The sequence below is a fragment of the Lasiodiplodia theobromae genome (genome assembly GCF_012971845.1).
Source record: "Lasiodiplodia theobromae strain AM2As chromosome Unknown scaffold_17, whole genome shotgun sequence".
Taxonomy (NCBI): Eukaryota; Fungi; Ascomycota; class Dothideomycetes; order Botryosphaeriales; family Botryosphaeriaceae; genus Lasiodiplodia; species Lasiodiplodia theobromae.
Window position 1 is genome coordinate 241,986 of NW_023336377.1, and position 12,706 is coordinate 254,691.

Sequence of the window (12,706 nt, forward strand, 5' to 3'; positions counted from 1 at the left end):
CAAAAGTTTATCGTGTCATTTGTCAATATGCAATCGCGTGCGCAGAATGTTGGCATCAAAGCCGTGGAATTGTACTTCCCAAATCAAGTCAGCAATTCGAAGTGTTTCGGTTTCACCCACTCAGACGCTAACAGTCCTTTAGTGCGTCGATCAGACTGAACTTGAAAAGTTCCTAGGTGTCGCCCCAGGGAAATTCACGATCGGCTTGGGGCAGACGCAAATGGCATTTTGCGACGACCGTGAAGGTAACAATTCGATGGCGTTTCTGTGATACAATGAAGCTTACGTTTTCAAAAGACACATACTCTATGGCGCTCACGACAGTCTCATCTCTACTTCGGAAATACAATGTTGATCCAAAGTCGATTGGGCGGCTCGAAGTTGGCACCGAATCGCCGCTTGACAAATCCAAGTCTTGCAAGACGGTGCTCATGCAGCTCTTTGAGCCGTATGGCAACACGAACATCGAAGGCTGCGACACCATCAACGCCTGTTACGGTGGTACGAATGCCCTGTTCAACACGATTAGCTGGGTTGAGTCATCGGCCTGGGATGGGCGGGACGCCATCGTTGTGGCTGGCGACATTGCGCTGTACAATCAGCCAGCCGCAAAACCAACGGGAGGGGCTGGATGCGTGGCCATGCTGATTGGACCGAATGCTCCCTTGGTCTTTGACGCCGGGTTGCGAGGATCCTACTTCAAGCACGCCTACGACTTTTATAAGGCCGATTTCAAATCCGAGTATCCCTTGATCGATGGCCAGTATTCCGTCCAATGCTACACCCAAGCAGTGGATGCCTGCTACAAGAGCTACCACGACCGGAAGGACACTCTCAGGACATTGCTGAACGGCGTATGCAAAGATTCGGAGCCGGCCGGCAGCGACGCCGACCTACCACTCGACTACTTTGACTACATGGTCTTCCATGCCCCGACCTGCAAGCTCGTGGAGAAATCCTTCGCGCGCTTACTGTACAATGACTTTTTTCAGAATCCCGACCATCCGCAATTTGCCTCAGTCGCCCCGGAGCTGAGGAAATTAAGTCCCAAAGAAAGCTTGACTAACAAGGAGGTTGAGAAGACGTTTGTGGCGCTCGCGAAGAAACGTTTTGCCGCGCGCGTGCAGCCCGGCCTCATGGTACCTACCATGTGCGGCAACACGTATACTGCAAGTGTCTATAGCAGCCTCATCAGTTTGATTGCAAGTTTAGGTAGTGAGAAGCTTCAAGACAAGCGCATCGGCCTCTTTAGCTACGGCAGCGGCCTTGCAAGCTCCCTCTTCAGCTTGACTGTACGTGGCGATGTCTCTGACATGGTCCGGAAGGTTGATCTGCTGTCTAGGTTGCAGAAAAGGCATGTCTTATCCCCAGAGGCATACGATGAGGTAAGTAGTATCCATGAAATAGTAGGAGTGAGACGCACCGCTAATAGGTTGGCAGGCTTGCAAAGTACGGGAGAAGGCATATCAAAAGAACAACTATACGCCAGTTTCGGATCTCACCAGACTGGTTCCAGGAACGTACTACTTGGCGGGTGTTGACGAAATGTTTCGTCGGACGTATGAAGTTAAATGATGGCGTGGCCAAAGTACAGAGTGGCGTCCGAATCTGCCGGACAACTATGTCTATGATCCTTGGTGTCTTAGGTCAATAGTTCCTTTCTAGATTTCCTTCAGTGACACACTCACGTTGAATGCCTTTAAAGGAGCTGAGAAGAATGACCTGGACATGGTGTCGTTCACAAGATTCCTTGAATCGATTCCATGGCGAAGATTCATTAAGCATTCAAGCATTCAACAAGTCTCTCCACATGACAACTCTATTCAGACCTACGACAGTACCATCCCCCATTCCCACTCCACTCCCTCACCAACCTTAAGTCGATGCTCCTCCAACGCCCCCGGCCCACACGACTCCGTCCCCAACCCCTGATGCTCCACATCCAACCTCACAACCACCTCCTCCCTCCTCTTCTTCCTCAACTCCCACGGATGCCCCGCCTCCGCCACATCCTCCGCTCGATAATGACTCGCCGAGAAGTTCCCTTCACCTCCCACAAACCTCGCCGTCAACCTCCTTCCCTCCGCCCCCAAAAACCGCACCCACCGCACATCCGTCCGATTGCCGCCTTCCTGCGGCACCTCGTACTCCGTCCACAGCACATTCTCGTCATCACCCTTCCCGTCATCCTCGATCCGCGCGCCCCAATTCCCAACCGCCTGACTGAGCTTCTTATCCCGATACCCCTCCCCGGCCCCGCGGCCGAACCACTCCGCACGCTCAACGCCCGCCTCAGGGGACAAGCCGAACTCCCAGCCCAACCGCGCGAAGGTCTGCGGGAGGTTCTTGCCCTCGGCCCGCGCGTGGACCTCGATGCGGACGGCGTCTGCATCAGCGTCCTCTTCGCCGGTGCTGTAAAAAACGTACTTTGTCTCCACCCACACGCACCACTCCAGCACGGGCGGCGCGTAGCGGTGCTGCGTCTCGACGACGACCGTTCTCGCATCGCTATCGTCGGTATGCCAGCGAGCGCTGCGGCAGTGCGGGCGCGCGAGGTGCAGCAGTTTCTCGTCCCAGTCTTTGGCGGCGCCGCCGAGGTCGTTGTCGGTGGGGGCGCGGTGGAAGGTTATGGTGGGTGGGGAGTGGAGGAGTTCGAGGCCTTCTTTTCCTCCTGACGCCCCTTGGCCTTCGCTGACAGCAGGATCAGCAGGAGCAGCGGGCCGCTTCTTCCACGACGCCAGCAACCCCGTGGACAGGTCGAAGCGCCACGTCGACGCGGGGCCGGTGATGGTGAGGTCAGCCGCGGCGGCGGTTGCGGTGATGGGGGACGCGGAGGAGGAAGTGAGCGCGGGAGGACTCTCGTTTTCGTCGGCCGGGAAGGGGTTCAGCAGGTGCTGGTGCTTCGCGACCTCGTGGCCAGCAGCGGCCCACGCAGTGTCCTGCTTCAGCGTCCAAGAGAGCTGGAGGTAGCTCCCCGGACGGCTCGCGGCAGCATCCGTGACTCCGTTTGGGAGCGCGACGGCTCCCAGCTCGCCCGGCAACACCGTCGGGACCACCGTCTCGCCCAACTCCTCGAAGAACCCGTCGCCGAGGACCGCGACGCGGCAGTTTAGGTGGTCGAGCGTCAGGAAGTCGTAGCGGTTGACGACGGTGGCGGAGGAAGCGTCTGCGGTCACGAGTTGGACGGGCTCGATGGCCTTCTTGTACTCGAGCAGGCCCGGCGCGGGGCTGTGGTCGGAGCGCACGAGGCCGTCCATGACGAAGGTGCCGTCGTTGGGGGCGTCGCCGAAGTCGCCGCCGTAGCCGAAGTACTTCTCTCCATCAGGTGTCGTATGTTCGAGCCCGTGGTTAGCCCACTCCCAGACCCAGCCGCCCTGCAAGCACGGATGCTTGTAGAACAAGTCCATATACTCCCTAAACGCGCCGGGCCCATTCCCCATCGCGTGCGCAAACTCGCACAGCACGAGCGGCTTCCCGCCATCCCACCCCTCCGCAAACTCGCGCAGCGCCTCGTGCCGCGGATACATCCACGACCACAGATCGACCGTCTCGGCTTGCGTATCGCCCTCGTAATGCACCACGCGGCCCGGATCCCGCTCTTTCGCCCACTCGTACATCTTCCGATGATTCACGCCATAAAACGCCTCGTTCCCCAGACTCCACATCACCACACACGCGTGGTTCTTATCCCGCTCCACCATCTGCCGCACGCGATCCACGTACGCCGCCTCCCACACCGCGTTATCGCTCGTCCACCGCGCCGCCGCCCCGTATATCATCTTCTTCCTTTCCTCGTACGGCTTCCGCCTGTCTTCTTCGGGCAGCGCCGCTTCCTCCACGCACGCAAATCCGTGCGTCTCCAGGTCCGCTTCGTCCATGACCCAGAAGCCCAGCTCGTCGGCGAGGGAGTAGAGGAGGGGGTCGTTCGGCTGGTGGCACGTGCGGATGGCGTTGATGTTGTGCGTTTTCATCAATAGCAAGTCATGCCGCAGCAGGTCCTCACCGACAGCGCGTCCCCGGGTCGGATGGTGCTCGTGCCTATTCGCGCCGCGGAAAACGACACGCTGGCCGTTGATAGTAAAGATACCATTTTTGATTTCGGTCCGGCGGAAGCCGACGCGGTGGGCGAGGGTTTGCGACACGTGCGGGGGGTCGCCGGTGAAGGTGAGGACGAGGTGGTAGAGGTACGGGTCTTCGGCGGTCCATTTGTGTGGGGAGGGGATGGGGTGGGAGGTCGTGAAGGTGGAGGCTGAAGAGGCTTGCAGGGTGGTGGAGAGGATGACGGTGGTTTTGTCGGCGTCGAGGAGCTGGATGGAGATTGTGCCCGGGCCGGAGACGGTGACGTCGAGTTTGAGGACGGCGTCGCGGTATTGGTCGTCTAGGAGCGTCTGCACGAAGAAGTCCTGGATGTGCGTCTTGGGGAACGCGAGCAGGTTGACGTCGCGGAAGATGCCGGAGAGCCACCATTGGTCTGCTTTTCGTCAGTGATTGTTTGGGGAGGTGCGCAAAAAGGCTTACCTTGGTCCTCGAGATAGCTCCCATCCGACCACTGGTACACGCTGACGGCCACCGTATTCTCCCCCTCAAAATCCAAGAACGGCGTGATGTCAAACTCGGAAGGGTTCCTCGCGCCCTGCGAATAGCCCACCTCTTTCCCGTTGACCCACACATGGAAAGCCGAATCGACGCCTTCAAACCTCAACCGCACCTGCCTTCCCGCCCACTCCGTCGGCACCTTGAACGTGCGTCGATAGCTTCCGGTTGGGTTGTCGTCCATGGGCACGTGAGGAGGATCCACCGGAAACGGGTACGGCTCGTTGGTGTAGTGTGGCTTCCCGTAGCCCTCCATCTGCCACATCGAAGGCACCTCCATCTCCGGCCATGCTGCCGCATCGAATTCGGGTTGCTGGAAGCCATCCGGGACGCGGTTCGGCGAGGGTGCGTAGTTGAACTTCCACTGCCCGTTGAGGCTCAACGTCGACTCTGACTGCGCCGGGTCGTACGAGAGCGCGGCGGACGGAGATGCATAGTTGAAGAAATGTGCCCGCGGAGGGAGCGTGTTGCGGTGCAGCACTTCCAGATTCGACCAGTCCGGAGGCTGGCCCGAGTCGAGGGATTTCACCTTGAACGTGGCCATCTTCTGTGGCGTTCTTGTGAGATACCGCCTTCTGAAACACGGCGAGTAGTTTTATGAGAGGCGCGATGCGGGGATGTCGGTCATTCGCGGGAAACATTGGCCGAGCACTTATCGCATGATACTGGCTACACGAAGCGGGGTAGCTGCACAACACCCCACTTTCCACTGAGAGTTGATGTTGGAGTTGCGTTCCCGGGAACAAACCTCCGTTCGGACTTCGGTCCGGCCCGCGTTTGCCGCATGCGACATCGCCTCAGTGTTGGAAAGCTCGACAACTTGTGATGTAGGAAACAATTTATTCCACTTTACATGTAGCATTAGTATACCTCTGAACAGCTACAGGGTGTCCACGAAGATCCGGAAATTCAAATAGACAAGTGCACGAAGGCGCTGAATGTAGTTACATGCTGACTGGAGCGAATTGGAAAACCGGAAGAATGATCACACTTCCGTTCACGAGAGAGGGTTTATGCATATACCACATGTGTGATCGAGTTTTCAACGGCCCACTGAAAGGCGTGTGATCCACGCAATCCTGAAACTAGAACGTCAGCCGCCTTGAGTAGCAATGCGGGGTCTTGGAAATGGTGTTTTTTGCTTGGGGAGACTGACACTGATTGAACAGAAAATTCTGAATTCCCACCTCCATTTACTCCGGCTTCTGAGCGTATACCACATGCCTGCCCAAGGATTAGTTCATCTATCCATTGACAGCGGCCCAGAGGTACCCACATATTATGCTGCAACCTCATCCTCGGATTCTTCAACTCCAACCTCAACTTCGCCAACGCAACCTGCACCTCCTCCGCCGTCCACCCCCTCAACTGCGTCATCGTGCGCATCGAAATCGCCTCCAACCCCTCCAAAAACTGCACGAGGTCGAACGCGCCAATCTCCTTCAACCCCTTATCCTTGGGCCACGTGCCGGTCGGGATGGGCAGCAGCTTGTGGGTGACGTTCGTGAAGCCCGCGTCCTCGACCCACCTCTTCAGCTTCGGGCCGGGCTCCGGGTCGAGCCCCGCGCCGGTGATGCCTTCGATGAGCTCGTCGCACCACCGGTCGAGCGGCGAGCCCGGCTTGAATTCGCCGCCTTGCGTGTAGAAGCGCATTTCGAAGTCCTGGAACTCGACCCAGCCGCCGGGTTTGGTGTGTCTGCGGAGGGTGAGACGCCGGCTGCATGTTGGGAAGTGGTGTGGACACTCACTGGTATGCTTGGCGCATCAGGCGAGGCCAGTCTTTCAGCGATCCGGCCATGAAGCGGCAGTGGATGTAGTCGAAGGGCGAGCTGTACAGCCAATCGTCTTCCACGTCGTCGATCTCGAACTTGACGTTCGGCGGCACGCTGCGCCACGTAAATAGAAGAAAAGTCAATGCTCAAACGCAGATACTCACAAAGACGGTTGCACGGGGCTCAAATCGTTGCCGATGATCTTTTCGTGGCCCAAGGTCAGTCATCGTGAGATCAGAAAGCGTGGGCGCAAATTACGTACTTCGGCGCTGGGAAAAGCCTCGGCCATTTCGATAGCCCAGATGCCAGTGCCAGCACCAATGTCGAGAATGCGCTGGGGGTTCTCCACGATGGGCGCTAGGTGAAGCTTGCCATCGCAGCGAAGCAAAACGATGTGATGGTAGAGGTCGAGGCGGTCCAGTTCTTTCTCATCGTTGGGCATCCAGTACGCTTTGGGGGTATCTCGTCAGCGGTGGTTGCAAGCAAACTCCGTAGAACAGTACATTTGTCTTTGATCTCGGCGTGATACCGGCGGCCATTTTCGTACTTGTATTGGAGGATGCTGGACTTCAGTGACGTGGTGTAGCTCTCTCTGGTTCTCGCCGTGAGCCAACGTCACCTGTGGACGCGAAGGTGGTGACGTACGAATCTTCACCCAGAGCCGACTCTTGGCCGTCCAAGGCATCCTGGTTGGGGAGGTTTCGTAAGCCATGCAGCCGCATGAACCGGGGTAATCAACCATACCGGATCCAGCTCAATCACTTCGGGCTGCGCAGGATAGCTCATGTTGTCGATCTTAAGCCGCTGCCTCGCCTTGAGGCTGTCGTATCTCCAGATGGAATCCGTAACGATGGGCGTGCAAGTACAAGACACACGCAACAGGAGCGGGAAGGATTACGAATGGCGGGAACCGCCGGACCATATAGCAGGAACGAGCAGGCACGAGTCGTGTCACGCTGCGGTGCATGCGGCGCAGCAGGAGCAGCCCACATAAGCGAGTCTCGGCCTGTGCTGGAAAAGCAGGTGGGAAAGCGCGGCCGAGACCTATTTAAGCGGGTGGGTGATACGCATTCTCACTTGCGTCAATTCACTTTGCGACCAGAAAACAGTGCAACGCTGATGGAACACGCAGCGAGAATCCCTGTTCACTGGCCAATTGGAGATCCGAGTAACTTTGGAGTAACTCATGCACGAGTCCGTTGGGCTTCTTCGGCACGCGGCCCGTTGCACCACGTGGTCGTGACCCGACACTCCGGGTCTCGGCTCGAGCTTCATGCGGTGGAGAACCGGACGGTTTGCGGGGCTGATTAGCGTCGAGGGGGAATATTGGCTGATGCTGCTGATTATTGCCGGATAATATTCCCTTGCGCCGGGGAGTTCCGATAGGGCTTTGGTCTTTTGGGATTGAAAGGCAATGCTCTGGCTATAAGATCAGCAGCGCCGCGGACATGGAGGGGAAACGAGAGGTCTGCTGTCTTGCCAAGCGGTTTCAGAAATCTGACCTTATATTCGTTTTCACCGCAACTTTCATCGGTCAGTGATGCAATCTCGTCACCAAGAGGACAATTCACCCGCCGCATCATCAAAAGCGTTCATTTGATTCCGACACCCATGGACATACCCAACCAAGCCATACGGAACTTCCATCCCCACCGTCTACACCGGTACAGAAGCTCCACGCGACGAGACTAAACTTCCCCGTAATATTTGAAACTACAGCAATCGATTCCGTCTATGGTTCCTTCTTCCAAGCGAATGACACCCGTGCCTTCTGTGAGTGAAGAGATACCAGGGTGAAAGGCAATGCTGGCATATCTCGAAATGATCGAGAACAGGGCATTTGCAAAGAGCAAGGACGAGTGGGCCTCCTGAAGACGCGAAGAGTGAAAGAAATATGGAATGGGTACCATGAAAGGCAGATAATAGCCGAGGAACAAGTGTTGTCCATGACTACTTCATTGATTCAAGCAGCCACGAGCAGCACGAACACGCCAGATTGGCCGATCGGGGGTTGATTGAGGTGGACTGTTGATCTTGCAGGGGGAACATATCTTCCGAATGTGGTAATTACTCCGACGAAAGCCGAGCGTAGGATTCCAAACCGTGTCAGCGGCCACAGGAAAGAAGGTCGATACGCACGGTGTTCCAGAACGAGTATAGAAAGGAGGTAAAGAGCGGGGGAGGATTCTGTGCCTGGCTCTCCACGCAGCGACAGTCCGCTGCTCTGGCGGCTCGGACCGGGCACAGCCGGATGTTACCGCAATCGCTTGGCGACCAGGTAATATCGATGGAAAGCATCCCAACTCACGGCCAGTTGGAATCTTGCGGGATAAGATCGTCGACATCACGTTGTCCCTTAAGCGCTTGCCCGTCACAAGGCCGAACAGGCGCTGCTCCACTTTGCGCTCCGCAGGCGTGGGCTTGACCTTCCGGCCGTTGACGGTCTTTCAAGACCGTCACCGTCTAGCCGAACGGCACCGCATCGAGGACCTCCCGGATGGCCCGGAAAAACTTGTCGCAGCGCCTTCCATCCCAGCGGGCGTTCTCATGGGCGCGCTTCTTCTCGAAGACAGCCTTGATGTGGCGGAAACGAGCGGGTGTGTTGGCCTTCAAACGCCTGCCCGTTATAAGGCTGAGCTGGTGCTGCTCCTCCTTACGCTCCACCGGCGTAAGCTTGACCGTGCGGCCATTAACGATCTTCGTGCCAGCCTTGTTGGAGGACTCCCGGCCAACGACGAGACAGTATTCGCCAGAACCAGTCGACTGCGCGGGTGCGGGACCCCTTGGTGGGCTTGGGGACCAAGGGATCGGGACGGGCGAGGACGAGGGAATCGGAGAGATTGGAGGCAAGGCCTTACGATCCTCCCAAGGCAACCTGTCGTCTTCCTCGACAACCTCAACCGGAGCTCTGCTAATAGCAGACTCGCCAGCATCACCAGCCTCGGCAGCCTGAGCAGCCTCCTCTGCTCTCTTCGCGGCCTTGCGGGCTTCGCGCTGTGCCGTGGTGAGGTTGCCGGACTTCCTCCTGCGTTTCGGTATGGTGCGGGTGTCCTCCCCTTCTGGGACCGGCACCGAAAACTGCATGGCTGCGGTATTGCCATAATACGGGATCTTGGACTGGAGGAACCCAGTTGCTCCGATCCAATGTTCCAGCTCCTGGAGGTTTCTTGGAAAAGGCATGTCTACCAATGCCTTCGTTCTCTCCTCCGTAGACTGGAGTCCAAACGCATTTATTTTCTGTCCCAGCAACGTGGCGCATGGATATCCGATAAAGCTCTTCTTCGGAGACACGCTAATATTTCGTTACTTGAGTTTCCGGAAGACCTGGTCGAGATGGTCTAGGTGATCCGGGAGGGTCTTGTCGAACGTCATGATGTCTTCGATGTGTGCTTCTCAGCATGCAAACGCTTGCGCATCTCTGTTCGAACGCCGGATCCTAGATGTAGACGGTGTCAGAGCTAGGCGTGATGTATACCGCCACGTCGTGGTCCTATCCCGCCCCAGTTCTCGTGCGCCTCCCAAGGGCATTCTTGTCGGCGAACAGTCGATCGGCCTCCTCGAATCCACGCTTGTGTCGTCCAGATCGATCTAGTAGAGGGCGCTTGCCCCGGCCGTTACAGGCAACCGCCGATTACGTCAGGAACTCCCGCGACTTCCCTCAAACTCCAACGAATACCAAATCACTCCTGCCCAACGCCTCCGCCACCGAGAGCTGCACCACTCTCCTCTACATGCTTAGCGGCACTAGAGGTGAGTTCTTCCGGACGTGAGTGTGGGTTTTCAAAAGACAGTAGTGCATCCAGACATCAGCTTCTAACCATGACGTATTGGAGATTCCTTTGTTGGTAGAAGAAAAGAAATGGAGGAAGGAAATTTCATGTGAGTAGCTGGGGCTTGTTTAGAGAGGCATAACATTTAGGAAGTTTCCGGGACAGGCTAACGATCTTGCAAACATGTGTCGTAACGTCTCCCTGCCAGGCTGGCAATCCGCAACAAATCTATACTCCCCCACAAATTCTTTCAAAGTTCTGAATTACCGTATTATTACCACAACCGCCACCACCAGCACTCCACTCTACTCACACATCTCACACCCTCAAAACACCAACCCATCCGAAGCAGGCGGTCCCTTGTAATCTGTATCCACAAAATCAGCATCAGCGTCCTCCACCACACAAACAAGAAAGAGCCGGGGTTCCCCATCCCCACCACCATACTCACATTTCCGCGAATGCACCAAATACCAAACCCCCGCAATCGCCATAAACCCGACCAACACCACACTCGCATAATTCATCGTCACCTCATCCACCGGCAGCGCCGTCGGCATACTAAACAACACCAACTCAAACGCAATCCAGCACAACGCCACCACATTCACCGTCGTCCCAACCACCCTCCCGCAATGGAACCGCGCCCGCGCCACCTCTTTCCTCCCATGACACAAACTGATCGCGATGGGGATCGCGTAGCTCAGCGCCAGCGCGATGACGCCGACGGACACGAACGCGGTGAAGGCCGACGTGCTGCCCAGGTTGATGAGGCCGAGCAGCATTTGGACGACGGTCAGGAGGAACAAAGCCCAGATGGGTACGCCGAAGCGCGCGGAGACGCGCGACCACAGCGCCGCGCCGGGGACGGCGTCGTCGCGCGAGATGGCCCAGGTGCAGCGGGATGCGGCGTTGGTGATGCTGATGGAGCAGAAGAGGGTGATGGCGAGGACGAGGAAGATGAGGCCGAGGCCGCCGCCTGGGTTGGTTGGTGTTAGAAAATGGGGGATTCTGGATATGATTGCTGGGAGAGGGGGGAGAAGAGAGGGGGAAAGGGGAAAGGTGAAATGGATTTACCAGGAGATCCCATGACGCGGTGGAAGATGTACGGCAGCGCCTGCGCGTTCGGCGCTTCGAGGATGTCGGCGAGCGGCGGGAGCGTGAAGCAGATGGGCAGGATGAAGAAGATGCCGAAGAAGCCTCCAACCGGGACACTGTTGACCGCCAAGTTATTCCCCGTCAGCAAAATAATCCACGAACGACACCACCAAAGGTACCATCCCCGCCACCAGCGAATTAGACGTCAGGGGAAGGGGAAAGGGGGAAGAAAGCCAGCCCATCCACACTCACCAAAGACTAATAGCCTGCGGCACCTTCATGGCCGGATCATGCACCTCCTCGGCCATACTCGAAATCATACCAATCGCCGAAAACGTATACGCGGCCGGCAACAACCCGATAAAAAACGTAAACCCGCCCCAGCCAGCAAACGACGTATCGTAGTGCCCCAGCGCCCACGCCGCATCGCGCCTGCCCGCATCCGCCTTCACCGACAACGCGATCAAAATGACGAAAATCGAGACAGCCGTCCAAGCCGCGCAAACCGTGTCGACGAGCGGCAGCCACTCGTTGCCCAGCGCGCAAATCGCAAACGTGACCAAACAAATCGCGTAAAAAATCAACAACAACTGCCAATCGCTCGCCACCCAATCATCATGGTACATCGCCACCGTCGCGGCAATCAAACTCGCGAACCCAAAGTTCACGCTCAGCGTAATCGTCCAGTTGCCAATCAACCACGTCCACCCGTTCACAAACGACAGCCCCTTCTTCAACCCCGCCGGCGCCAGCTGGAACGACCAGTAGTACGGCCCCGCGCTCGTCGGGTACCGCGACGCCAGCTCGGAGAGAGAGAGCGCGACGCACTCGTCCAGCGCCAGCACGACCAGCCACCCGACGAAGATGGCCAGCGGCCCGCCGCCGTAGATGGCGCTGAGCAAGGGCCCGCCCTCGCCGTAGGGGATGGCGGCGATGGCGAGGGTTTGGAAGAGGAGGTGGAACATGGAGCGGTTGCGGTGCAGGGCCGGCTTGTAGCCCAGGACGGCGAGCTGGTCGGATTCGGTGGCGACATCGGCGACGGTGCCGACGATGGGGTTGTTGCTGGGCGTTTTCTCGAGGTCCGGGACCGGCGCCTCGGTGGGCGTTTTGATGTCCGAGTCTGTGCCCATTGTTGCGGTGATGGAAGCCGATGCCCGCGGTGCGTGGAGGGAGGTGACGTTGTGGGTAGTGAGAGAGAGCTTGGCCTGCAGGACAAGACGTCTGGACTGGAGCGCAGGAAGGGCCGCCGAGAGGTATTAAAGTAGCAGAGAGCTAGCTAGCCAGACCGCCGGTACCGCGCAGGGCGGCGGGCCTGTGCGGTTACACGCTGAAAACAGCAGTAAACGCGTCCAACAGCCAATATCTATGCTCGGCACCAATCATCTTCCACAGGGCGGGAAGAATAACGACCGCCGATTGGACGGATTAGGGAGCGGGTGGCTGTTATCATGGTTACGCAACTTCAGTTGGTTT

At 57.5% G+C, this 12,706-nt stretch overlaps 5 protein-coding genes across 5 annotated transcripts; 1 reads left to right on the forward strand and 4 right to left on the reverse strand.

The window, feature by feature from the left end:
- Positions 1–27: 27 nt before the first annotated feature.
- Positions 28–1,575, forward strand: LTHEOB_6009 (Hydroxymethylglutaryl- synthase protein; the record flags this gene model as incomplete). The annotated part of the gene is made up of 6 exons (XM_035515218.1): positions 28–87; positions 143–245; positions 298–1,150; positions 1,217–1,292; positions 1,350–1,385; positions 1,441–1,575. 6 exons carry the CDS (start codon positions 28–30, stop codon positions 1,573–1,575), a joined length of 1,263 nt encoding a protein of 420 aa, XP_035373140.1.
- Positions 1,576–1,829: 254 nt separating this feature from the next.
- On the reverse strand, positions 1,830–5,137 carry LTHEOB_6010 (Glycoside hydrolase family 2; the record flags this gene model as incomplete). Its single annotated transcript, XM_035515220.1, has 2 exons — positions 1,830–4,471; positions 4,519–5,137. 2 exons carry the CDS (start codon positions 5,135–5,137, stop codon positions 1,830–1,832), a joined length of 3,261 nt encoding a protein of 1,086 aa, XP_035373141.1.
- A 649-nt stretch (positions 5,138–5,786) lies between these two features.
- Positions 5,787–7,151, reverse strand: LTHEOB_6011 (Methyltransferase type 11; the record flags this gene model as incomplete). Its single annotated transcript, XM_035515221.1, has 8 exons — positions 5,787–5,817; positions 5,870–6,289; positions 6,342–6,479; positions 6,530–6,567; positions 6,628–6,815; positions 6,869–6,957; positions 7,011–7,051; positions 7,110–7,151. The coding sequence occupies 8 exons, from the start codon at positions 7,149–7,151 to the stop codon at positions 5,787–5,789; spliced, it is 987 nt and encodes a 328-aa protein (XP_035373142.1).
- Positions 7,152–8,828: 1,677 nt separating this feature from the next.
- Positions 8,829–9,737, reverse strand: LTHEOB_6012 (reverse transcriptase; the record flags this gene model as incomplete). Its single annotated transcript, XM_035515222.1, has 2 exons — positions 8,829–9,531; positions 9,673–9,737. The coding sequence occupies 2 exons, from the start codon at positions 9,735–9,737 to the stop codon at positions 8,829–8,831; spliced, it is 768 nt and encodes a 255-aa protein (XP_035373143.1).
- Positions 9,738–10,461: 724 nt separating this feature from the next.
- LTHEOB_6013 (Amino acid transporter) lies at positions 10,462–12,363 on the reverse strand (the record flags this gene model as incomplete). The annotated part of the gene is made up of 4 exons (XM_035515223.1): positions 10,462–10,502; positions 10,815–11,114; positions 11,213–11,349; positions 11,486–12,363. The coding sequence occupies 4 exons, from the start codon at positions 12,361–12,363 to the stop codon at positions 10,462–10,464; spliced, it is 1,356 nt and encodes a 451-aa protein (XP_035373144.1).
- Between the last annotated feature and the right edge of the window lie 343 nt (positions 12,364–12,706).